The sequence below is a fragment of the Eublepharis macularius genome, chromosome 1 (genome assembly GCF_028583425.1).
Source record: "Eublepharis macularius isolate TG4126 chromosome 1, MPM_Emac_v1.0, whole genome shotgun sequence".
Classification (NCBI taxonomy): Eukaryota; Metazoa; Chordata; class Lepidosauria; order Squamata; family Eublepharidae; genus Eublepharis; species Eublepharis macularius.
The window spans coordinates 232528189-232554990 of NC_072790.1; the positions used below are offsets into that span (position 1 = coordinate 232528189).

General features: G+C 44.5%; 1 protein-coding gene across 1 annotated transcript in view; it reads right to left on the bottom strand.

Annotated features, from left to right (window-relative positions):
- Positions 1–1916: 1916 nt before the first annotated feature.
- Positions 1917–26802, bottom strand: part of AHNAK (AHNAK nucleoprotein) — a 68303-nt gene continuing 43417 nt past the window's right edge. Inside the window, exons 2-5 of the mRNA XM_054992575.1 lie at positions 23783–23876; positions 23359–23515; positions 21234–21421; positions 1917–20573 (exon numbers count right to left, since the gene is read on the bottom strand). Of these exons, the coding sequence (XP_054848550.1) occupies positions 3144–20573; positions 21234–21421; positions 23359–23515 (17775 nt within the window). The 5' untranslated portion in view covers positions 23783–23876 and the 3' untranslated portion in view covers positions 1917–3143. The remainder of the gene's footprint in view (positions 20574–21233; positions 21422–23358; positions 23516–23782; positions 23877–26802) is intronic.

The window sequence follows — 26802 nt, forward strand, 5'->3', positions numbered from 1 at the left end:
TACCTAGAGATTGCCTGCCAATCGCTGGTTATTGGCAGGAGGAGGCAGGCCACCTGGAGATTGCCCAACATTGGCATGTACGCTCCTGTGGCCTGCTCGATGTCCTCACTTCTATTTACACTAATAGCGACAGCATCCTGCCAGGGCCAATTTTTTAAGAATCAGCCCAAAATGCAATGCTTTGGGCCAATTCTTAAAGAATCAGCCATGACATGATGAGATCGCTTCTGGCATAACCAGAAGCAATGTCAATCGCACAGGGCGCAGTGTGTGAGAGAGAAGCAGAGGTATGCTCAGGGCTTTTTTTCAGCAGGAATGTGGTGGAACAGAGTTCCGGAACCTCTTGAAAATGGTCACATGGCCAGTGGCCCCACCCCCTGATCTCCAGGCAGAGGAGAGTTTAGATTGCCCTCCGCGCTGTAGCGCGGAGGGCAATCTCAACTCCCCTCTGTCTGGAGATCAGGGGGCGGGGCCACCGGCCATGTGACTATTTTCTCCAAGAGCAACCCACGGAGTTCCACCACCTCTTTTCCCAGAAAAAAAGCCCTGGGTATGCTAAATATCCACACCTTCTCTGCCCCCCCCCCCCGCCCCATGGTTGCAGAGGGACCTGGTAATGCTATTTGGAGGGTAGAAGCTAGGAGAAACTGAAAAAGCAACCAGGGTGGACGCTCTAGGACTTGTGCTTCTTCTAAAGTACAGTATACACACACTGTGGGATACCATTAAGACTAGAAGAAACTGATTAGTAATTTCTGACTGTAAAAACAGAGGCCAGTTGGGGTTCGATAGAGGGACGGAACAACTATTGACTGATACTTTCCTATGAGTTGAGTGGATTTTTCTTCTCAGCACTGAGAAAAACCTGAAGAGAATTTTTGGCCGTTTTTAAAGTTGAGCGGAACACGGTGGATAGCAGTCAGTTATACCAGCACAAATGTTGAATATCAAAAAGAATATACGGCATACAAAATATGCATATGGAAGCCTACAAATGATGTAAGGTGGGAGAAAAAGGCAGAGGGGAATTATACGAATGTTAAGGCAGGCCTTGAGAACGAGGTGGAAAATTGAAATCAAATTAAAAATTTGAATTCTGGTGGTAGGAAGTGACCGTACAGGAAGGGGTGGAGTTGGAGGAGCTCTTTTCACACAGGACGTAATATCATTTCCATGTGGAATTCCTTCCCCTCCCCAAATTCCTTGGGCCCTACCCCCAAATCTCCAGGAATTTCTCAAGCTAGCGTTGGCAGCCCCACTTGCTGCTCAGGAATTCTTATCACCAGACTCAAGAATCCCAAAAAACAGTTGTTAGTCATCATGATGTTCAACGCAGAATCAGACAACTGCAAAGCAGTCCTCCAGTTGTTCCTACACAGATGTAGAGTATTCGGGTGAATTTCACATCCCAGTATTTTTGTTGAAACCATCTGGGAACCCCAAACTTATGTGGATTGTTGAAGGTTTTCCTAATATATTTTCCTAATATTTAAGTTTATCTTGTAGAGCAATGTTGGTTTGCCATCTGAAAATCTTGTTGGTCTCTAAGGTGCCACTGGACTCAAATCCTGCTGTTCTACTGCAGACCAACACAGCTACCCATCTTACCTATTGGTCTTGACTGTTTATCCCTTTACATAGTGTCTCGAAGCAGCTTAGTCCAGGGTCCAGTGATTTGTTAGGTTACATTCAATGCATGACAGCCTGAACACAATTCAGTCTGTAGTTCCTGACATTACAAACAGGATGTGAAGGCGATGGCCGTCCCAGGATACTTATTGCTAGTATATCCAACATAGCAGACTGCCTTTGAATACTGGAGTTCCATTAAGGTTCTCCCAGCTTTTTCCCAGGAATGAAAATTGCTTTTAAGAACAGAGAGGTCTGGAACCTTGGGAAAGAAAAGCCGCAGGAAGTCAAAGGTTAATGAACAGTTTATTTGCATTTTACAAGACCAGTCTCCTTACATTCTCAACTAATTTGCCTTAAAGTGCTGAAAGATTTTTCCTTTCCTTTTCTTGTTTTGTTTTGTGTTTTAAATTGAGATACATTTGTTAACAAACAGATGACAAATATCTGTAGGGTGGAAGGGACTAGAGTAGCAAATAGAATCTTTGCACCACAACTAAAAGAAAGTTCTGCCTTATAATACAAAGAATGTCAAATATACGGAAACAACTAAGATGATGTCAGAATGTACACAGTTAGCTTTCAATTATTTTAGCAAAATATTCTTTTACCCAGCAAAACTTAAATTAAATTAAACCATGGGTGTCTGACATTTTTCTGCCCCTTTCCCAGCTAATAAAAACATTTTGAGACAATACAAATCTTGTGAGATTCAAATTTGACACATCTCAGTTGCATCTATATACTTTTACAGTGTTTTCCTTTCATTACATCCATTTTTAACGATAGAAATTTCAGCCCCCCCCGCAAATGAAAGCCAACAACGTCATTAAATGGAAATCTTTCCATAGCAGATCAACACTGAAGATATTCACCAAAATGAAAAAAATATATTTTTTTAAAAAAGCTTGCTAAAGTAAACGTAAAGCTCTCAGCATACAAAGCGCAAACCCTAATTCTGAACACAAGAGAAAACTTCCAAAATACATCTGAGGAACTGTACATCCATCTTCCTCAAGGCCCAGCTTTAAATATCATATAAGATCCTGGCCCTTCCTCTTTAATGGGTAAGTCATTCAGAATTAGCCTTGACACAAATTATACTGATTAATTTAAATAGCTACAGCTGATTCACCAAGCAGTCTTTGTCTTTCTGCTGTTTGATTTGGCACGGTTTTCTTGTGGGCGCAGTGCATTGTGGGAAAGTGGAGTAGTGCATTCTTAGAAATTGATTGGGCTTTCAACTGCCATACCGCCATTTAGGACTTAACCAAAAGAGCAGCTGTACCAGTTTCTGTCAGATATATATCTATGGAAGATAGAAACGTGTTGGTGGAGACCTCCCTGATCACAGTAAAACAGTAGTCGTTTTTCGGTTAAGGCCTACTATTTCACTGGGCATCACCTATTTTATTGCTGAGTATTTCAAGCTAGTAAAATTTATATACACACACAGAAGGTAAAGAGATATATATACACAGACAATATGTACATGAGATTCCCCGCCCCTGATTTTATTCTTTCTTCTTTGCCACAGTCAACTCTACTGCTGGCATTCGAAATCCAGCCTTTGTCCCGCTGTCGTTACTCGAGGAGGAAGACAGCCGAGACTTCTTGGACGCTAGCGACACTCCACTCCCCTGCGTCTTTCCCTCATCGTCACTTCCTGTTACCTCATAAGAACCTTTAGATTTTGACCCTATCCCCCCAAAGGTACCAAATTTCAGTTTGGCATGCTTGCTCTCGTGCTCCAGAGTACCGGTTGGCGTCGAATGTGAGGAATGCTCGTCGCTGAAGGACGATGACCGGTGACGTGACTTTTTGGTCTTAAAAAAGGAGAATTTCCCTTTGGGAGAGGCAGTTGCTTCACCTACTTCCAAGTCACCCTCCAAAGAACCCAAACTAGCCTTTAGCTCTCCCTCACCCCCTGAAACAGAGACTTCTGGGGACCCAACGCTGCCTTTGACCTTCGGTTTGGAGAAAGCAAACTTTGGCATTTTAATTTTGGATTTCTTAAGCTTAATGTCAGGCTCTTCTAGTTCAACATTCATTGTCCCAGCAGGAAGACTTGCTTCTGGTGCCTGTGGGAAATCAACGTCCACCCCAACCTCCCTTCCTGTCAACTCCTGCCCTGTTACCACAAACTTTGGTATTTTCATCTTAGGGAACGACACTTTTCCAGATGGGCTTTCGAAATGGCCTTGTGGAACCTTCACCCCAACAGAAGGACCCTTGAGTTCTAATCTGGGACCTTTCAGATCACCACCCCCTTTTGGTCCAGAAACCTGAAAGCCTCCTGCCCCTTGCATGCCGAAACTTAGCTCTGGAGTTTTGACATCTCTAGAAACATCAAGATCTCCTTTGACCTTAGGCCCTTTCAAATTTATGTCAAAGTCTGGTCCGGAAACTTTGGGAGCTGACACATTGAGTGAGGGTCCTCTCAAACTGACATCAGGAATACCAGCATCCCAGTCCATGCCAGAAACTTTCACACCCGGTACTTCAATTTTTGGACCTTTCATGTCACCAGAAATATTAACATCGCCTTTGAAGCTTGGTCCTTTCAAGTTCAAGTCAACGTCTGAGGTGGAAACCGCTGGAACAGAAATGTTAGGCCCTTTGAATTCTACTTCAGGCCCTTTGATTTGTGGTCCTGCAATATTCACATCAAGGTTTGAACCTTCACCACGAGAGCTGGAGATGCCAAACTGGGGAAGCTTAAGAGAAGGAAGTTTAATTCCACTGCCAGACCCTTCCAAGTTAACGCTGGGCACCTCAACAGCCACTTTAGGAGACTTAATGTCACCAGAAATGCCAAGATCTCCTTTGATCTTTGGTCCTTTCAAATTCACATCAAGATCAGGTGCAGAAATGCCGCCTCCAGAAGTCACTTTCATTGACGGTCCTTTCACATCTAGGTCTGGAGCATTCAAGCTGACATCTAGACCTTGGGACTTTGGCATTTTAAACTTCCCTTCAAAACCACCGATGTCAGCATCTGGCATCCCAATTCCAATTGTTGGGCCTTTCACATCACCCGAAAGACCCAGGTCTCCTCCTAATTTTGGTCCTTTCAAGTTTACATCAACTGCAGGAACTTTCACATCTTTGATACTTGGGGCTGAAACATCAATGTTTGCCGAGGGCAGTTGTCCTTGTAGATCCACCTCCGACCCTTCTAATTTCACTCCTGGTTTTCCGATCTTTGGCAAACCAAACTTGGGGAGCTTCAGTTTCCCTTCTGGGCCGTGCAGTTCTCCTTTGGGGAGTTCAACATCACCTTTTAGCTTTGGTCCTTTCAAATTAAAATCAAGATCAGGAGCTGAGACAGTAGGGGCAGAAATGTCCACGGACGGTAGGTTCACTGAAGGACCTTTCAGACTGATGTCCGGAGCAGCAACATTTGCATCGATACTTGGCACTCTGATGTCTCCTTCCAGTTTGGGGCCAGCCAGGTCTACATGCCCACTTGAGAGTTTGAACTTCGGTTTCTTAAGATTGATATCAGGACCTCCAATATTAACATCGGGGAGATTGGCACTTGCGCTTGGAACAGTAACGTCAAGACCTGGTGATTTTACAGATGGTAATGAAACGTCTATTCCTGGTGTCCCAATTTCTCCTTCCACCTTTGGCAAAGAAGCATCGGCCTTAAACATGGGTGACTTTATATCAAATTCGACATCGGGGAAAGAGAGTTTCCCAAACATAGGTTTCTTTCCCTTGGGCGACTTAATGTTAATGTCCCCTTTTAGTGATGCATCTGGGGCAGAGAGACTTCCTTCTAAATCGGGTGATTTCACACCTGCACTCATCTCTTCACTCACATCAAAGCCAGCCTTTTTGCCTTTAATCTTAGGCCCACTCATATGTATTTTGGGCATCTTGAATTTGCTTTTCTTCCCTTTGCCAGATAGGTTGATATCAGGAGACTCAACATTCAATTCGCCTTCTGGAAGAGAGATGTCCACAGTGGGAGATTTTACGTCTGCTTTGGGGCTTTTTGCTCCAAACCCAAATTTTGGCATTTTAAATTTGGGGAGTTTAACATTTCCTTCTGGCCCTTCAATATTTACATCAGGACACTCCAGGTCAATTTCTGGACCTTTTGCCTCAATTCCTGGGCCTTGAATATCAATCCCCGGACCTTTTAAATTGCCCTCAATCTTGGGAATATCCATATCACCTTTCACCTTGTGTCCTTTCAGATTTAAGTCGATCTCTGGCATAGAGATTTGGGGCGTCTTGAAATGCATTTCAGGCATTTTGAATTTGGGGCCTTTGAGTTGTCCTTCTGGTCCTTCAATATCCAAGCTGGGACCTTCAATGTTGACTTTGGGACCTGACATTCCATATTCTCCTTTAGGCAGATTCACATCCATATCAGGTCCTTCTCCTTTGAACCCAGGCATGCCAAATTTGGGGAGCTTCATTTTGGGAAACTTTACTTTTCCTTCTGGGCCATGAATATCAACATCAGGAGTACCAATGTCAACTTTAGGGCCTTTGAGGTCAATTTCTGGACCTTTTAAATCCCCTTTCATCTGAGGTCCTTTCAGGTTGAGATCTATATCAGGCATGGAGATCTGGGGAGCTTTAATGTGCATTTCAGGCATCTTAAGCTTGGGGCCTTTCAGTTTCCCTTCTGGACCCTTGAGGTCAAAATCAGGAGTGTCAATGTCCAGTTTTGGCCCTTTAATATTGACATCTGGTCCTTCCAAACCACCTTCAACCTGTGGCACAGACACATCTAGGTCTCCCTTCATTTTGGGACCTTTCAAATTCAAGTCAAAATCTGGCATGGAGATTTTCGGTGTTTTAAAATGCATTTCAGGCATCTTAAATTTCGGACCTTTCAGCTTTCCTTCAGGACATTCCAGCTCAACATCAGGTACCTGAACATCCAATTTTGGCCCTTTTATATCAACATCCGGTCCCTTCAAGTCACCTCCCATCTTTGGGAGTGAAACGTCCAAGTCCATGTCCCCTTTCAATTTTGGGCCTTTCAGGTTGAAGTCTACATCCGGCATGGAGATTTTTGGAGCTTTGATATTCATTTCAGGCATTTTAAATTTAGGACCTTTCAGTTTCCCATCTGGTCCTTCAATATCAATATCAGGAGCACCAATCTGAGGTCCTTTGATGTCAATCTCAGGACCTTTTAAATCTCCTTCGATCTTTGGGACAGAAACATCCACATCTCCTTTTACTTTAGGGCCTTTCAGGTTTAAGTTCATATCTGGCATAGAGATTTTTGGTGCCTTAAAGTGCATTTCTGGCATTTTAAATTTAGGACTTTTCCATTTTCCTTCTGGACCTTCAATGTCAACATCAGGAGCATCAATGTCTAGTTTGGGGCCCTTGATATCTATATCTGGACCTTTCAGGTCACCTTCCAGTGTTGGCACAGACACATCCACATCTCCTTTCACTTTAGGGCCTTTCAGATTCAAGTCAAAGTCTGGCATAGAGAATTTGGGGGCTTTAAAATGCATATCAGGCATCTTAAACTTCGGCCCCTTCACTTTTCCTTCTGGGCCTTCAATGTCCAAACACGGCGCTTCAATGTCAACTTTAGGAATAGAAACATCAAGGTCAGCTTTGGGAAGGCTTACGTCCACATCTGGGCCTTCTGCTTTGAAACCAGGCATTCCGAATTTGGGCATTTTGAATTTTGGCATCTTCAATTTTCCCTCAGGGCCATGAAGGTCAACGTCTGGTGCTTCAATATCCAGCTTGGGACCCTTGATGTCGATTTCTGGTCCTTTCAAATCCCCTTCCAGTTTAGGCGCTGAAACATCTAGGTCTCCTTTCAGCTTGGGGCCTTTCAGATTGAAATCCACATCAGGCATGGAGATATTAGGTGCTTTAATGTTCATTTCTGGCATCTTAAATTTAGGACTTTTCCATTTTCCTTCTGGACCTTCAATGTCTACGTCGGGCATCTCCACATCCAGCTTCGGTCCCTTGATATCAACATCAGGGCCTTTCAAGTCACCTTCCAACTTTGGCACAGACACGTCTACATCTCCCTTCACTTTGGGGCCTTTCAGATTCAAGTCAAAGTCTGGCATAGAGAATTTGGGGGCTTTAAAATGCATATCAGGCATCTTAAACTTCGGCCCTTTCACTTTTCCTTCTGGGCCTTCAATGTCCAAACTCGGTGCTTCAATGTCAACTTTAGGAATAGAAACATCAAGGTCTGCTTTGGGAAGGCTCACGTCCACATCTGGCCCTTCAGCTTTGAAACCAGGCATTCCAAACTTGGGCATTTTGAATTTTGGCATCTTCAATTTTCCCTCAGGGCCATGAAGGTCAACGTCTGGTGCTTCAATATCCAGCTTGGGACCCTTGATGTCGATTTCTGGTCCTTTCAAATCCCCTTCCAGTTTAGGCGCTGAAACATCTAGGTCTCCTTTCAGCTTGGGGCCTTTCAGATTGAAATCCACATCAGGCATAGAGATTTTAGGGGCTTTTATGTTCATTTCTGGCATTTTAAATTTAGGACTTTTCCATTTTCCTTCTGGACCTTCGATGTCAACATCAGGAGCATCAAAGTCTAGTTTGGGGCCCTTGATATCTATATCTGGACCTTTCAGGTCACCTTCCAGTGTTGGCACAGACACGTCCACATCTCCTTTCACTTTAGGGCCTTTCAGATTCAAGTCAAAGTCTGGCATAGAGAATTTGGGGGCTTTAAAATGCATATCAGGCATCTTAAACTTCGGCCCCTTCACTTTTCCTTCTGGGCCTTCAATGTCCAAACTCGGTGCTTCAATGTCAACTTTAGGAATAGAAACATCAAGGTCTGCTTTGGGAAGGCTCACGTCCACATCTGGGCCTTCTGCTTTGAAACCAGGCATTCCGAATTTGGGCATTTTGAATTTCGGCATCTTCAGCTTCCCTTCAGGACCATGAAGGTCAACGTCTGGTGCTTCAATATCCAGCTTGGGACCCTTGATGTCGATTTCTGGTCCTTTCAAATCCCCTTCCAGTTTAGGTGCTGAAACATCTAGGTCTCCTTTCAGCTTGGGGCCTTTCAGATTGAAATCCACATCAGGCATAGAGATTTTAGGGGCTTTTATGTTCATTTCTGGCATTTTAAATTTAGGACTTTTCCATTTTCCTTCTGGACCTTCGATGTCAACATCAGGCATCTCCACATCCAACTTCGGTCCTTTGATATCAACATCAGGGCCTTTCAAATCACCTTCCAACTTTGGCACAGATATGTCCACATCTCCCTTTACTTTAGGGCCTTTCAGATTCAAATCGAAATCTGGCATGGAGATTTTGGGAGCTTTAAAATGCATATCAGGCATCTTAAATTTGGGTCCCTTTAGCTTTCCATCAGGCCCTTCGATATCAACATCAGGAACATCAACATCCATTTTGGGACCTTTGATATCTACTTCCGGCCCTTTGAGGTCACCCTCCAGTTTTGGAATTGAAACATTCACATCTCCCTTTACTTTGGGGCCTTTCAGATTCAAGTCGAAATCTGGCATGGAGATTTTAGGTGTTTTAAAATGCATGTCGGGCATTTTAAACTTGGGCCCTCTGAGTTTTCCTTCTGGGCCTTCAATGTCAGCCTCAGGTAGGTCAATGTCCAGTTTCGGGCCCTTGATGTCAACATCAGGGCCTTTTAAGTCCCCTTCCAACTTTGGTGCTGAAACATCGATATCTCCTTTCAGCTTGGGTCCCTTCAAGTTCAAATCTATGTCTGGCATAGAAATCTTGGGAACATTGAAATGCATTTCTGGCATCTTCAATTTGGGGCCTTTGATCTTCCCCTCCGGCCCTTCTATATCTAAGTCAGGAGCTTCAACATCCAGTTTGGGACCAGAAACATCAATGTTTGCTTTGGGAAGATTTACATCCACCTCAGGACCTTCTCCTTTGAAGCCAGGCATACCAAATTTGGGCATTCTAAATTTGGGCATTTTAAGTTTGCCCTCTGGTCCATGGAGATCAACATCTGGTGCATCAATGTCCACCTTGGGGCCTTTGATGTCAAGATCAGGACCTTTCAAATCTCCTTCCAGGCTTGGTACAGAAACATCCAAGTCGCCTTTTAATTTAGGCCCTTTTAAATTTAATTCCACATCAGGCATTGAAACTTTAGGTGAAGAAATGTTCAAGGAAGGCATTTTAAATTTAGGACCTTTTGCTTTCCCATGGACATCAACATCTGGAGCTTGAACATCGACTTTGGGTCCTGATATATCAACATCTGGTTTTTTAAGCTTTACATCAACCTCTGGGGTGTGACCTTTAGAGCTTGAAAAGCTAAACTTGGGAAGCTTGAATCTTGATTTCTTTGGCTTTCCTTCAATTTCAATTTTTGGAGTCTCCAAGTCAATGTCAGGCCCTTTCAATTCAACGCTTGGACCTTTAATATCACCTTCTAGATCTCCCTTCAGTTTTGGGCCTTTCAAATTCAAGTCAATATCTGGCATTGAGATTTTTGGAACATTAAAGTGCATTTCAGGTTTCTTAAACTTTGGACCCTTGATTTTCCCTTCAGGGCCTTCAATTTCTAAATCAGGTGTTTCAATGTCTACTTTGGGGCCAGATACTTCCAATTCCCCTTTGGGAAGACTCACATCCACTGAAGGGCCTTCCCCTTTGAAACCTGGCATGCTGAATTTAGGCATTTTGAATTTTGGCATTTTCAATTTGGCTTCTGGGCCCTGAAGGTCAACATCAGGTGCATCAATGTCCAACTTTGGTCCTTTCATATCAATGTCAGGTCCTCTCCATTCACCTTCAACCTTTGGTAGTGAAACATCCACATCTCCTTTCAATTTTGGCCCCTTCAAGTTCAAGTCAACATCTGGCATAGAGATTTTGGGTGCCTTGATGTGCATTTCTGGCATCTTAAATTTGGGGCCTTTAACTTTGCCTTCCAGGCCTTCAATGTCTAATTCGGGGCCTTCTATGTCCACCTTTGGAGCAGCAATATCAATGTCTCCTTTCGGGAGATTTACATCAACTTCAGGACCTTCCCCTTTGAAGCTGGGCATTCCAAATTTGGGCATTTTAAATTTGGGCATTTTGAGCTTGCCTTCTGGGCCATGAAGGTCAACATCTGGTGCATCAATGTCCAACTTGGGTCCTTTGATGTCAATGTCAGGTCCTTTCCATTCACCTTCAACCTTTGGTAGTGAAACATCCACATCTCCTTTCAATTTTGGCCCCTTCAAGTCAACATCTGGCATAGAGATTTTGGGTGCCTTGATGTGCATTTCTGGCATCTTAAATCTGGGACCTTTAATTTTTCCTTCTGGACCTTCAATGTCCAATTCAGGGCCTTCAATGTCCACCTTTGGAGCAGCAATATCAATGTCTCCTTTCGGGAGATTTACATCAACTTCAGGACCTTCCCCTTTGAAGCTGGGCATTCCAAATTTGGGCATTTTGAACTTTGGCATCTTCAGTTTGCCCTCTGGGCCATGAAGGTCAACATCGGGTGCATCAATGTCCAGCTTGGGTCCTTTGATGTCTATGTCAGGTCCTTTCCATTCACCTTCTGCTTTTGGTAGAGAAACATCCACATCTCCTTTCAACTTGGGTCCTTTCAAATTCAGATCAATATCTGGCATTGAGATTTTGGGGGCTTTGATATTCATTTCAGGCATCTTGAATTTTGGACCTTTCAGTTTGCCTTCTGGACCTTCAATGTCCAATTCGGGGCCTTCAATGTCCACCTTTGGAGCAGCAATATCAATGTCTCCTTTCGGGAGATTTACATCAACTTCAGGACCTTCCCCTTTGAAGCTGGGCATTCCAAATTTGGGCATTTTGAATTTTGGCATCTTCAGTTTGCCCTCTGGGCCATGAAGGTCAACATCGGGTGCATCAATGTCCATCTTGGGTCCTTTGATGTCAATGTCAGGTCCTTTCCATTCACCTTCAACCTTTGGTAGTGAAACATCCACATCTCCTTTCAATTTTGGCCCCTTCAAATTCAAGTCAACATCTGGCATAGAGATTTTGGGTGCCTTGATGTGCATTTCTGGCATCTTAAATCTGGGACCTTTAATTTTGCCTTCTGGACCTTCAATGTCCAACTCAGGGCCTTCAATGTCCACCTTTGGAGCAGCAATATCAATGTCTTCTTTCGGGAGATTTACATCAACTTCAGGACCTTCCCCTTTGAAGCTGGGCATTCCAAATTTGGGCATTTTGAATTTTGGCATCTTCAGTTTCCCTTCCGGTCCATGTAATTCAACATCTGGTGCATCAATGTCCAGTTTGGGGGCTTTGATGTCAACATCAGGACATTTTAAGTCTCCTTCCAACTTGGGAACAGAAACATCCACATCCCCCTTGAGTTTTGGACCTTTTAAATTGAGATCAAAATCTGGCATGGAGATTTTGGGTGCTTTGATGTGCATTTCTGGCATCTTAAATTTAGGGCCTTTAACTTTGCCTTCCGGACCTTCAATGTCCAATTCAGGGCCTTCTATGTCCACCTTCGGAGCAGATATGTCAATGTCTCCTTTTGGGAGATTTAGATCAACTTCAGGACCTTCCGCTTTGAAACTGGGCATTCCAAATTTGGGCATTTTGAACTTTGGCATCTTCAGTTTGCCCTCTGGGCCATGAAGGTCAACATCGGGTGCATCAATGTCCAACTTGGGTCCTTTTAAGTCAATGTCAGGTCCTTTCCATTCACCTTCCACCTTTGGTAGTGAAACATCCACATCTCCTTTCCACTTGGGTCCTTTCAAATTCAGATCAATATCTGGCATGGAGATCTTGGGGGCTTTGATATTCATTTCAGGCATCTTGAATTTTGGACCTTTCAGTTTGCCTTCTGGACCTTCAATGTCCATGCTAGGAACATCTGCATCCAACTTAGGACCTTTAATATCAATGTCTGGGCCTTTCAGATCACCTTCTAGTTTTGGAAAATCCACATCACCTTTCAATTTGGGACCTTTCAGATTCAGATCAAAATCTGGCATAGAGATTTTGGGTGCTTTAATGTGCATTTCAGGCATCTTAAACTTAGGACCTTTCCATTTTCCTTCAGGGCCTTCAATCTCAACCCCAGGAGCATCAATGTCCAGTTTTGGCCCCTTGACATCCACTTCTGGGCCTTTCAGATCACCTTCTAGTTTTGGGATTGAAATGTCAACATCTCCCTTCAGTTTAGGGCCTTTCAAATTCAAATCAACATCTGGCATTGAGAGTTTGGGGGCTTTGATGTCTGGCATTGAAATTTTGGGGGCTTTGATGTGCATCTCTGGCATCTTAAATTTGGGGCCTTTAACCTTTCCCCCTGGACCTTCTAAATTAACATCAGGAGCATCAATGTCTAACTTGGGGCCTGTGATATCAACATCTGTTCCTTTCAGTTCTCCCTCTAAGTTTGGCAAAGAAACATCTGCATCCCCCTTCAGTTTGGGGCCCTTGAGGTTCAAGTCAAAATCTGGCATAGATATTTTGGGTGCTTTGATGTGCATTTCAGGCATCTTAAATTTGGGGCTTTTCCATTTCCCTTCAGGACCTTCAATTTCAACATCAGGAACATTAACATCCAGCTTAGGACCCTTGATATCAACATCAGGGCCTTTCAAGTCACCCTCAAGTTTAGGTACAGAAATATCGGCTTCCCCTTTAACTTTAGGGCCTCTCCAATTCAAATCAATGTCTGGCATGGAAATTTTAGGAACATTAAAATGCATTTCAGGCATCTTAAATTTGGGACCTTTCAGTTTTCCTTCTGGTCCTTCAATGTCAACATCAGGAATATCCACATCAACTTTAGGACCCTTGATATCAACTTCTGGTCCTTTTAGATCCCCTTCTACCTTTGGTAGAGAAACATCTATATCCCCTTTCACTTTAGGACCCTTGAAGCCTAGGTCAAAATCTGGCATGGAAATTTTGGGAGCTTTAAAATGCATCTCAGGCATCTTAAATTTTGGACCTTTCAGTTTCCCTTCAGGCCCTTCTAGGTCAACATCAGGAAGATCAACACCCAAGCTGGGTCCTTTGATATCCACTTCTGGGGCCTTCAGCTCACCTTCCAGCTTTGGTACAGACACATCCATATCACCCTTGACCTTAGGGCCTCGGAGACTTAAATCAATATCTGGCATAGAAATCTTAGGAGCCTTGATATGCATTTCTGGCATCTTAAACTTAGGACTTTTCCATTTTCCTTCTGGCCCTTCAATGTTAATGTCAGGAGCATCAATGTCCAATTTTGGCCCTTTGATATCAACATCAGGGCCTTTCAGATCTCCTTCCACCTTTGGTACAGACACATCCACATCTCCTTTCACTTTAGGACCTTTCAAATCAAAATCTGGCATGGAGATTTTGGGTGTCTTGAAGTGCATTTCTGGCATCTTGAATTTAGGAGTTTTCCACTTTCCTTCAGGGCCTCCAATCTCAACGTCAGGAGCATCAATGTCTAGTCTGGGGCCCTTGATATCTACATCTGGACCTTTCAAGTCACCTTCCAGTTTTGGAGCAGAAACATCAAATTCTCCTTTCAACTTGGGGCCTTTCAAATTAAGATCAACATCCGGCATGGAGAGTTTAGGGGCTTTAAAATGCATATCAGGCATCTTAAACTTTGGCCCTTTCACTTTTCCTTCTGGGCCTTCAATGTCCAAACTTGGTGCTTCAATGTCAACTTTTGGTGCAGAAATATCAAGGTCAGCTTTGGGAAGGCTTACGTCCACATCTGGGCCTTCTGCTTTGAATCCAGGCATTCCAAATTTAGGCATTTTGAATTTAGGCATCTTCAGCTTCCCTTCAGGGCCATGAAGGTCAACGTCTGGTACTTCGATATCCAGCTTGGGACCCCTGATGTCAATTTCTGGTCCCTTCAAATCACCTTCTAGTTTGGGGGTTGAAACATCCACATCACCCTTGATTTTAGGTCCTTTTAGGTTCAAATCAATGTCTGGCATAGAGATTTTTGGGGCCTTGATGTGCATTCCTGGCATCTTAAACTTTGGCCCTTTCAGATTTCCTTCTGGTCCTTCAATGTCCACGCTTGGTGCTTCAATGTCAACTTTAGGAACAGAAACATCAAGGTCTGCTTTGGGAAGGCTCACGTCCACATCTGGCCCTTCAGCTTTAAAACCTGGCATTCCAAACTTGGGCATTTTAAATTTCGGCATCTTCAATTTCCCTTCAGGCCCATGAAGGTCAACATCTGGTGCTTCAATATCCAGCTTGGGACCCTTGATGTCAATTTCTGGTCCTTTCAGGTCACCTTCAAGCTTTGGCACTGAAACATCATAGTCTCCCTTAAATTTAGGACCTTTCAAATTCCAGTCAACATCTGGCATGGAGAGTTTGGGAGCTTTAAAATGCATCTCGGGCATCTTAAACTTTGGCCCTTTCACTTTTCCTTCTGGGCCTTCAATGTCCACACTTGGTGCTTCAATGTCAACCTTGGGACCAGAAATTTCAATATCTGCTTTTGGAAAGCTGACATCCACATCTGGGGCTTCGCCTTTGAAACCAGGAACTCCAAATTTGGGCATTTTTAATTTGGGCATTTTCAGTTTCCCTTCAGGCCCCTGTAGCTCAACATCTGGTGTGTAGATGTCCAGTTTGGGGGCTTTGATGTCAATCGCAGGACCTTTCAATTCACCTTCTAGCTTGGGTGCTGAAATATCTACATCACCCTTGAATTTAGGCCCTTTCAGATTTAAATCAATATCTGGCATAGAGATTTTGGGAGCCTTGATGTTCATATCTGGCATCTTAAATTTAGGTCCTTTCAGTTTTCCTTCAGGGCCCTGTAAATCAAAGTCAGGTGCTTCGACATCCAGCGTGGGACCCTTGATGTCAACTTGGGGTCCTTTCAGATTGCCTTCAATATCTGGAAGAGTGACATCCATCTCCCCTTTTCCTCCTGGTGCCTTGAGGTTCAAGTCTACATCTGGCATGGAGATTTTAGGCGCTTTGAGATTGAGTTTTGGCATCTTAAATTTGGGACCTTTCAGCTTCCCTTCAGGGCCTTCAATATCTAATTCAGGAGCTTGCACATCTATTTTCGGACCTGTAATGTCGACTTCTCCTTTCGGCAAACTCACATCTAGATCAGGGCCTTCAAGCTTGGGGCCTGACATGCTAAAATGGGGCATCTTTAATTTTGGCATTTTCAATTTTCCCCCACTTTGCAGATCAACATCTGGACCACTTATGTCAACTGTGGGTCCATGGATATCAAGGGCAGGACCCTTCAGTTCTCCTTCCAGTTTGGGCACAGAAACATCATAGTCTCCCTTAAATTTAGGGCCTTTCAAATTCAAGTCAATATCTGGCATGGAGATTTTCGGTGTTTTGAAATGCATTTCAGGCATTTTAAATTTGGGTCCTTTTATTTTTCCTTCAGGGCCTTCCATCTCAACATCAGGAGCACCAATTTCCACGTTTGGTCCCGAAATGTCTAAGCCTCCTTTAGGAAGGCTCACATCAACATCCGGACCTTCCCCTTTCCACCCAGGCATGCCAAATTTGGGTAGTTTCATCTTTGGCATCTTCAGCTTGGCCTCTGGACCTTCAAGATCAATGTCTGGGAGATCAACATCCAGCTGTGGGCCTTTGACATCAATGCTGGTTCCTTTCAGTTCACCCTCAATCTTTGGAACAGTCACATCCATTTCACCTTTCATTTTGGGGGCCTTGAGATTCAGATCTATGTCAGGCATAGAGATTTTAGGAGCCTTAATATTTAGTTTTGGCATCTTAAATTTGGAACCTTTGATTTTCCCTTCGGGGTACTCCAGGTCCACATCAGGTATGTCGACATCCACGTTAGGACCCTCAATGTCGACATGAGGCCCTTTCAGTTCACCTTCTATCTTCAGCCCAGAAATATCCATATCCCCTTTCAGTTTAGGGCCTTTCAAATTCAAATCTACATCAGGCATAGAGAGCTTGGGTGCATGTATATTTAGGTCAGGCATCTTAAACTTGGAACCTTTAACTTTCCCTTCAGGTCCTTCAATGTCTAACTCAGGAGCTTCGATGTCTAGCTTAGGTGCAGAAATACCAACGTCTGCCTTTGGAAGTTTTACATCTGGGCCTTCTGCTTTGAAACCAGGCATTCCAAATTTTGGCATTTTGAATTTCGGCATTTTCAGCTTCCCTTCAGGCCCATGAAGATCAACATCTGGGACATTTATATCCATTTTAGGTCCTTTGATGTCAATTTCAGGACCTTTGATGTCACCTTCTAACTTTGGAACAGAAATATCTACATCTCCTTTGAGCTTGGGGCCTTTTAAATTCAGGTCAATGTCTGGCACAGATACTTTAGGAGCTTTGATATTCATTTCTGGCATCTTGAATTTGGGGGCTTTAATTTTCCCTTCTGGGCCTTCAACATCCAAGTCAGGGCCTTCAATGTCTACTCTGGGACCAGAAACATCAATTTTACCCTTTGGAAGACTGACATCTACATCAGGAAGGTCTGCTTTGAAGCCAGGCATGCCAAATTTCGGCATTTTCAACTTAGGCATCTTCAGCTTTCCTTCAGGACCCTGAAGATCGACATCTGGCATATCAACATCAACTTTGGGCCCCTTGATATCAATTCCAGGACCTTTCAATTCACCTTCCACTTTTGGCATAGTGATATCCAGATCCCCTTTCACTTTTGGCCCTTTCAGGTTCAAATCAATGTCTGGCATAGAGATCTTAGGAGTTTTAATATTCATTTCTGGCATCTTGAGTTTGGGACCTTTAATTTTGCCTTCAGGTCCTTCAATGTCCAAGCTTGGAGCATCTATGCCCACCTTGGGACCTGAAATTTCAAGGCCACCCTTTGGAAGACTGACATCTAAATCAGGGGCCTCTGCTTTGAAGCCTGGCATGCCAAATTTGGGCATTTTGAGTTTAGGCATTTTGAGTTCTGGTCCTTGGAGCTCAACATCTGGTGCACTGGCATCTAGTTTGGGCCCTTTGATATCGACAGCTGGGCCTTTCAATTCTCCTTCCACCTTTGGAATGGAAACATCGACATCCCCTTTGATTTTGGGGGCTTTCAGGTTCAAATTGATGTCTGGCATAGATATCTGAGGAGTTTTGACATGCATTTCTGGCATCTTGACATGGGGACCTTTCAGTTGTCCTCCAGGGCCTTTGATGTCCAAACTAGGAGCTTCTATTTGTATTCCAGGGTCTGAAACACCTACATTTCCCTTTGGAAGAGTGACATCAACAGTGGGGACTTCACCTTTCACACCAAATTTAGGCAGTTTCATTTTAGGCATTTTGAGTTCCGGTCCCTGAAGTTCAACTACTGGCATGCCCACATCCAGTTTGGGCCCTTTGATATCAACAGCTGGGCCTTTCATTTCTCCTTCTACCGTTGGAATGGACATACCCCCCTTGATTTTTGAGCCTTTCAAGTTCAAGTCAATGTCTGGGATGGATATCTGAGGGGTCTTGACGTGCATTTCTGGCATTTTGATGTGTGGACCTTTCAGTTGTCCACCGGGGCCTTTGATGCCAATGGCAGGAGCATCTATGTCCATTTTGGGCCCTTTGATATCAACCTGGGGCCCCTTGATGTCCCCTTTTATCTTTGGCATGGAAAGTTCCACATCACCCTTTACGTTGGGCCCTTTCAAATTCAAGTCCACATCTGGTACTGAGATCTCTGGTGCCTGAATATTTAGACCAGGCATCTTGAATTTCGGACCTTTAATTTTGCCTTCAGGTCCTTCAATGTCCAAGCTCGGAGCATCTATGCCCACCTTGGGACCTGAAATTTCAAGGCCACTCTTTGGAAGACTGACATCTACATCAGGGGCCTCTGCTTTGAAGCCTGGCATGCCAAATTTGGGCATTTTGAGTTTGGGCATTTTGAGTTCTGATCCTTGGAGCTCAACATCTGGTGCACTGGCATCTAGTTTGGGCCCTTTGATATTGACAGCTGGGCCTTTCAATTCTCCTTCCACTTTTGGAATGGAAACATCAACATCCCCTTTGATTTTGGGAGCTTTCAGGTTCAAATCGATGTCTGGCATAGATAGCTGAGGAGTTTTGACATGCATTTCTGGCATCTTGACATGGGGACCTTTCAGTTGTCCTCCAGGGCCTTTGATGTCCAAACTAGGAGCTTCTATTTTTATTCCAGGGTCTGAAACACCTACATTTCCCTTTGGAAGAGTGACATCAACAGTGGGGACTTCACCTTTCACACCAAATTTAGGCAGTTTCATTTTAGGCATTTTGAGTTCTGGTCCTTGAAGTTCAACATCTGGTGCACCGATGTCCAATCTGGGGCCTTTGATAGCGACAGCTGGGCCTTTCAGTTCTCCTTCCACATCCCCCCTGATTTTAGAACCTTTCAAGTTCAGGTCGATGTCTGGCATGGATATTTGAGGAGTTTTGACGTACATTTCTGGCATTTTGATGTGTGGACCTTTCAGTTGTCCACCGGGGCCTTTGATGCCAATGGCAGGAGCATCTATGTCCATTTTGGGCCCTTTGATATCAACCTGGGGCCCCTTGATGTCACCTTTTATCTTTGGCATGGAAACATCCACATCTCCAGTTAGTTTTGACCCTTTCAAATTCAAGTCCACATCTGGCAAAGCTGTTTTTACTGGTGATGTTTTCAAGGATGGCATAGAGACTTTGGGACCTTTTAAGCTACCCCCGAGGTCAACATCTGGAACTTTGATATCTAGCTTGGGACCCTTAACATCCATGCCAGGCCCTTTCAAGCCTCCTTCCAATTTTGGCCCTGAAATATCCATGGCTCCTTTCACTTTGGGGCCCTTGAGGTTCAAGTCAACATCGGCCATAGAGATTCTGGGTATCTGACCGACCATTTCAGGCTTGCCGAACTTGGGTCCTTTCACGTGTGCATCAATACTGACATTTGGAGACTGAATATCCACTTTGGGTCCTGAGATATCAATTCCCCCTTTAGGAACAGTCACAGCCACTGTGGGGTCTGACGAAGAAAATTTAGGTAGTTTCATGTGGGGTATTTTAATGTTTCCTCCACCCACTTCAAGTCCGGTGTCCGGAGCCCCAAGATCCACCTTGGGCCCTTTGATATCAACCTTGGGGCCTGCCAAAGATGGAGGGGAAACTTTCACTCCACCCTTCAAGTCCGGTCCTTTTAGGCCCACATCCACCTTTGGCTGTACAAGTCCAGGTCCTCCCACTGTACATGTGGGCCCTTTCAGAGAACCCTCTGGGCCTTTGAGTGTCATTGATGGGGCCGTTACATCAAGTTGAGGAGCCTCAAAGTAAGAAGCCGGCGATGATATGCCAAATTTAGGCATTTTCATTGCAGGAAATGTTATTTTGTCTTTGCTCTCACCACTGAGATCAGGAGCTGTAATGCTGCCTTCAATGCTTGACACAGGAATATCAACTTTTGGGCCTGTGAGTCCACCATGAATTCGGGGGCCTTTCCCATTTATTTCAGGGGCTGTGATATGAAAACCAGCTTCCGAGCCTTCTAATGGCCTAAAGTCCGTCTGGGTTCTCAGATCCATCCCTACGACATGAGGCCCAGAGATGCGAATATCAGTTGTCCCCACTGTGGGTTTTTCCATGCGGATATCAGGAACTCCGATGTCCAACTTCCTAGAGGGTGATTCTGTTGCTGGTCCAGAATGCGTAAATACGGTTCTCCCTGACAGATCTCCATGTGGGATCTTGATCACAGTTTTTCCAGGCTCTGTTTCAATCTCTGCTTTGGATACGTGGGTGAGTTCATGTTTTGGAATCTTAATTTTGAATTCGGGGCTGGTGATGTCAATGTCTTTGGCGCCTTCACGCCCTGTTACGTCAACGGTGTATGCGGTAACTCTCTTGGTGACTGTGATGGTTCTGCTTTGGGTTCCCGTGTGCTCAACTTCCATACCATCTTCTGATTTAAGGCGTGGCTTAATTTTTGTTGTGTAAATCCGTCGGTACTCTTCATCGTCCCCGCTCTGGAAAAGAAAGGAAATGATTTGGTGATGTCAAACTTATTGTAAACTTATGGTATCTATACCATGGTAGAGGTTTACTTATTGTAAACTTATGGTAGAGGATCTATACCTCTAACTCTAAATCTATCTTTAGATATATATACCTATTTGAAAATAGTTATACTGTATAACTTGTGACAAAAAATGAATATTTATTTTATGAACATATGAAGCTGCCTTGGAGTCAACTAGTGGAAGCAAAGAAGAGAGAATCATGGAAAGCAATAGCCAAGGGGAAAATGTGCCATGATCAACTTACTCAAATAACAGACTAAACTGTGATATAATAACAATAAAGAATCATTACAATCATTTTTGAATTGTCATTTATAGTTAATTATTCCAAAATGCACACAAAAATAATAACTACCAACCGCAAAAGTCTTTCAGGTATCAACAGAATACATAGAACATATTTAAATCATATAGGTAAACCTCTTAAGTACCATAAGGACCACCAATTGAAATCTTAAGAAGAGCGATATATTCTCACTGACTCTGATATCCAGAACATCCAAAACACCAAGAATTGAAGGAACAATCCAGGCTCAAGTGCCTAAGGTTCTTTAGTATACACACCCGGTGCTTCCTCCCTTAATCTCCTCTATGCCATTTACTCACCAGAACAACCTCTGGACTCCTCGAGGTAAACACGTCGTGTGACCAAGTCTGTCCCGGCAATGGAGACCGGTCTCCTTTCCTTTGCAGCCGAAGGCCTACGGTGTGGTGGCCCACGTTTTTTAGGATCTCTGTGACTTCTCCAGACTGCAGGTTGTCAAAGTAGATTGTAGCACTCATTATCTGATCCCCTGGGGGGGAAGAAAAGTACACACACAAAAAGAGAAGATGTTCAGGTGCTTCGAACTGGACATAAGAAGACCCCAGGTAGAATACACCAAAGGTCCGTCTAGTTCAACATTCTGTTTCCGACAGCGGCCAGCCAGCCACTTCCAAGAAGCCCACAAACCAGGCACAAGGACAAAATTCCTGGCTGTTTGCTTCCAGCTACTGGCACTCAGGTACACAATCTCTGAACATGGAAGGACTACTTCGTGATGACTGCTAGTAACACTGATGGACCTTCTTCCCATGAATATGCATAATTCCTTTTTTAAGCCATCAGTGTCATTGGGGGATTCCCAAGTTCTAGTCTTGTAGGAGACATTCTTTTTTTATTCCCACCATGCATGCTTTGACAAACCTCTTTATCATGCCGTTCTCCCCATCCCAAGTCATTGTTTCCTAAACTGACCCCCCCCCCACCAGCTCTTCAGCCTTTCCTTCTAGAGACAAACCTCCAGTCGCTTGAGCATTTTCATCACTTTTATTTGCACCTTTCTCACATCTACACCGTCCTTCTGAGATGGGTGTGTGTGAGAGAGATCAGTACAAAGGAGGCAGTGTTCCTAATTCTTCTTAGATATGTCCTCTGCTTTTCAACCTTGGCCTGATTTTTTGGGAGGAGTAGTAAAGAGGGGAGGAGGCAGTAGTGAGCATTCAGAGATTTCAAGGCTGCAGTGCACAACTGCAGAAATTCGCAATCCAATCCCGCCTCCTTGTCTATTTTCCCTTTTTTAAGGCATCTCACGCATGGGTTGACTACTGCTGGGTGCTAGACGGTCCTCTAGTCTGATCTTGCACAGTTCTTGTGGCAGGACTGTGCACACACTGTAAGTATTTAACCTTTCCAGATCGAAGGCTCACTTTTAATCCTAATCTGTTTTGTTTCATTGTCGATGCCCATTTTTCTCCTGCTTCTACAGTTGTACAGTAGAGGGAATTTTGGCAAGAGCAACTTCCGATACGGGGTTGATAAAGACACCCTATCAAAACAGATTCCGTCCTCCAGGAAGTACCTAATTCCCTTTTAAAACCATCTAAACTCGTGGGGATATTCAGGAGCAGAGCGGCACCATGAAAACCGACAAAATTGTATTCCTGCATCCGCTTCAGTAGACTGGAGCCGGTTTCTAACGCCGTATCTTGCGGCAACAAATTCCATAAACTAATCAGGCATAACTGAGGGCCAAACTGGGTGTGAAGTAGTGTCCTACAGGCCGTTTATTCGTATTTTTTTTTATCCTGCCCTTCCTTACAGAGCTCAGGCACAGTAGATCTCCCTTCCTCCATTTTATCGAAAGCAGAAAGTAGTCCATTTAGTTCAGCATCTTGTATCATCAGCGGCCACCCAACTGTAGACTTGCTCGGATCCTGCAAACTGGAGGACGTGGCTTCTTTTATTGAGTCAAGCCATCTCGTTTTAGGTCTTCCTCTTTTCCTACTGCCTTCCACTTTTAGTATAGTGGTTAAGAGCAGCAGGACTCTAATCTGGAGAGCCAGGTTTGATTCCCCCACTCCTCCGCTTGAAGCCAGCTGGGTGACCTTGGGTCAGTCACAGCTCTCTTAGAGCTCTCTCAGCCCCACCCACCTCACAGGGTGATTGTCGTGAGGATAATAATGACACACTGTAAACTGCTCTGAGTAGGCATGAAGTTGTCCTGAAGGGTGGTATATAAATCGAATGTTATTATTATTGTTGTTATGGTAAAGGGGACAGGGTGTGGTTCCCCTTGCCCTTTTCTCTACTTTTGTTCAAAAAACAGACTGCTATGACCCCTTGGCACTTCTGCTGACTGTATATGCAATGACAAATGCCAGTCTTCAAGGGGCCTCCTGGGCTGAAGCCGATGCTCTGGACACAGCAAGCTCCCTCCCCCTCCCCCCCAGCCCCCCCCCCTCCACTGACCTTCTTTCACGACTCCTGCTTTGGCAGCTGGCAAATCCTCCTTCACCTGTTTAACAAACACACCCTCCTCTGTCTGGTCGATGGTGAGGGCGTGGGAGCCGCTGCCTTGCCAGTCGGGGAGCAAAACCTCCCGAGTGTCTTCTTCCTCCTTCTCCATCTTTTAAAAAAAAGATAAAGCACGCAAATTGAAAAGTGGAAGCATAATTTAAAAACTGGGTTTTGAGTACTTTACCCTAAAATGGGGGAGGGGCATACATTCTGCATAGAGGTCACAGGTATTCCATGCACAGAAATGCTGGACTCTGCAAATCATGGCGGAAAACCGGGACCGACAGCTAATAAATGAATCAACAAGAGGGAGGTGGTTTTGTTGCCAAATTAAAGCGAAAACAAGAACTGGTAGAACCAATTTCCAGTCACCTACCTTTCTGGGACTTTGGTCCAGGTAGGAACCGCCCCAGGAATTCCCTTCTTGTCACTTGCCAATCCTTTGGTAATTTTGGTTCCGACTTCCCAGCCTAGAAGAGAAAAGTTTGTCACTGGTTGGTAAACGTAAACTGGCTTCTGTGGTACCCAATCGTGTCCCAAGTGTGTGTTTTCTGCGATCATACAAGCACAAGCGGGGAGGGGGGGGACCCATCAGTATTCTGTTGGCTGCAGAATTTATAGTCCTGAGAACGTACATTTTCACCTTTTTTTCTTTTTTTAAAAAATAAAGTTTCTAGCCCTCAGGGATGCCAAGGCAGGCATTCAAGTGTGTCGGCAACATGGGGTGAAATTTCTCAAGTCCAGAGCAGAACTAGGGAGAATTGTGAAAATCAGGTGCATTTTAAAAAGGAGATTTATTAGGAATACACCTGTCGTTTCCTCATCATTTGGCTTAATAACTTGTTCTGCATGGCTTGAGAGCTTGCACATTCCTATGCTAGATACCAGCTGGCTCCATAAAAGATGATGCTCTGTTTGCCATCCTATACCAGGAAAGGTTCCAAGTGAGCTCACGTTCCTCCATACGGAAGCCTGGGGATATCCATATGACTGTCCCCAATCAGAACTGCCTTTCTGAATCAGACCAAGAGTCCATCTAGTTCAGCATCCTATTTCCTGCAGTAAATTAGCCAGATGCTTCTGGGAAGTCCACCAGGCCAACACAAAGGCCCCTGCTCTCCCTTTCGTTCGTCTCCAGTATATAATATTCAAAGATAAACTGCTGAACCTGAAGGCTTTATTTAGCATATCACCTTGATTTTGTCTAGGTTTTTAAAGACATCGTTTCAACTAGTCCAACGAGGGTTGGACTAGATGACCCTGAGGGTCACTTTCAACTCTAGGATTCTAGTCAATGATGTATTGTGTGGAGAAGGAATTTCTTTCATCTGTCCCAGACCTCCAGCCAATTTATTCTATTTGCAGCTTTAGTATTACAACAGAGGGCAAAAAATGTCCTGTCTTATTTCTCCTGACCATTCATAACTTGATAATCTCTCTACCCACCTCCCCTCAATCCCACAGTCATCTTGTTTTCTGAATTGTATGTAGACAAGGCTAGCCTGGGCCATTCAGGTCAGGGCATTTTCTGAACTACAAAGCCCCAGACTTTGTTCTCTTCCTCTTATAGAGACCGCTTGGCCCTTTAAGTGGCACCCTTTCCAGTTCTTCTTTGAAATGGGGCAATCCAAGCATAAACAAGGCTAGAACGACGATGCCCCTTAAACACACGCACGCACAAATTGTGTTGGAAAGAGAACGGACGGCAATTAACTCAGCCCCATTCCCTGGCCCTGGCCTACACACTCTTGTTTTCTGCACAGGCCAAGCACGGCTCATGCCAGCTGGCCGCACCCAAAGCATGAGCATGCCAAGTATGGTACACACGCCAGCAGGAATGTGAAGACGTACTTCCCTTCTCCCTGTCCTCTAAAATGAGGAATGACCAGGGGGGACAATCCCTTGACATGCAGGAAAACAACACAGAACGTCAAACTAGCTGTAGGGTTTACGCTTCCGCCAGAGCTCATCCCATAAAGCCAGTTTCTAAAGCACAGCACTAGAATACATGAAATAACAGCAGAGATTATATTTCCTCTGAGTATACGCAGAATGCTGTTTTCCTCACCACTGGGGTTTCCCCGAACAATGCAATTAAGTTCATAATTCCCTGAAAACACAGCTGAGGCAGAGATGGCGGGTTAAGTGACAGCTACTAGCAGGGAAACGTTAAAAACAGAACTTCCACTTTCGAAGGCAGTCTGGCTTCGCACCCTGCTTCTGAGCCCAGAGGGATCGGACGCTGGTCTTATCTATCAAAGGTGGTGGAGGGAGAAGTAAACATCTACTTGCTATTAGCCAGGAGAACTAAAAATGGACCCTCCTCATTCAGGCACAGTCTATCTGTGTGGACACAAACAAGGGCCGATTCCAGACGGCCCTCCCCATCGCGAAACGTCGCGCGTCGTCGCACAGAAAAAGCGAAATATCGCGTTTTCTCACACGAGTTTTGCACGACGTCGCACGACGTTTCGCGATGGGGAGAGCCGTCTGGAATCGGCCATGGTCACACCCTGGTTGTTCTAGGGCTTCCTGAAGGCATTAAGTCAGCCACCGCTGGAAACAGAACTGCAGCTGAGAGGGGCTTTTAGTTAGCTCTTGAGAGATCCTTTCTCCTCCACATATCTTTCTAAAGCTATCTCAGCTGGAGGCCATCACTGCCTCGACTGGTAGTGAGTGATGCTCATTCATTCCTTATTAACAGCATGGCTTACAGTCTCTCTCCATAAGACATCTTACACGGGGATGCTCAAGTGACTTGCTTTCTGTGTGGTCTTATATTCAGGTGTACTCTGTCTCCCTAGCAATGCATGTGTATCCACAATGGGAGAACAAGCGGGGCTCATTTGGTAGTTCTCCAAAAAGCTCACATCAGGTGCCCCCGCCCACCTGATTTTCAGCCATTTTGGACCCAATTTGGCCAATTTGGGTCCAAAATGGGCAGGATCAGGCCCAAAACACCCCGGATTGGTCCCGAAATGGCCAGGATTGTGCCTCTGACAGGAGGTGGATCACTCTCAGGCTCAGCAGTGGCCCAATCCTGACCATTTTGGGCCCCTTTTCAGCCCTTTTGCCATTTTGGGCCCAATTTCAGCCCTGAATGGCCAGGATTGGGTCCAAAACAACCAGGATAGGTAATGTCAGGGGGTGTGGCATATGCAAATCAGTTATGCTAATGACACTTCCAGTGCTGGCAAGGGGGCATGGCATAGGCAAATGAGTTGTGCTAATTAGTTATTCTAATGAGTTCCTGCAACTCTTTTTCTATGAAATGACCCCTGAGAACAAGTATAAGATCTTTCACTTGAGTGTCCCTGTGAAGATGGCTTGTGTAGAGAAACTCTAATAGACAGACTCTTTCTGACTGAATCTGCAGTGAAATGGTAAAGCCACGTC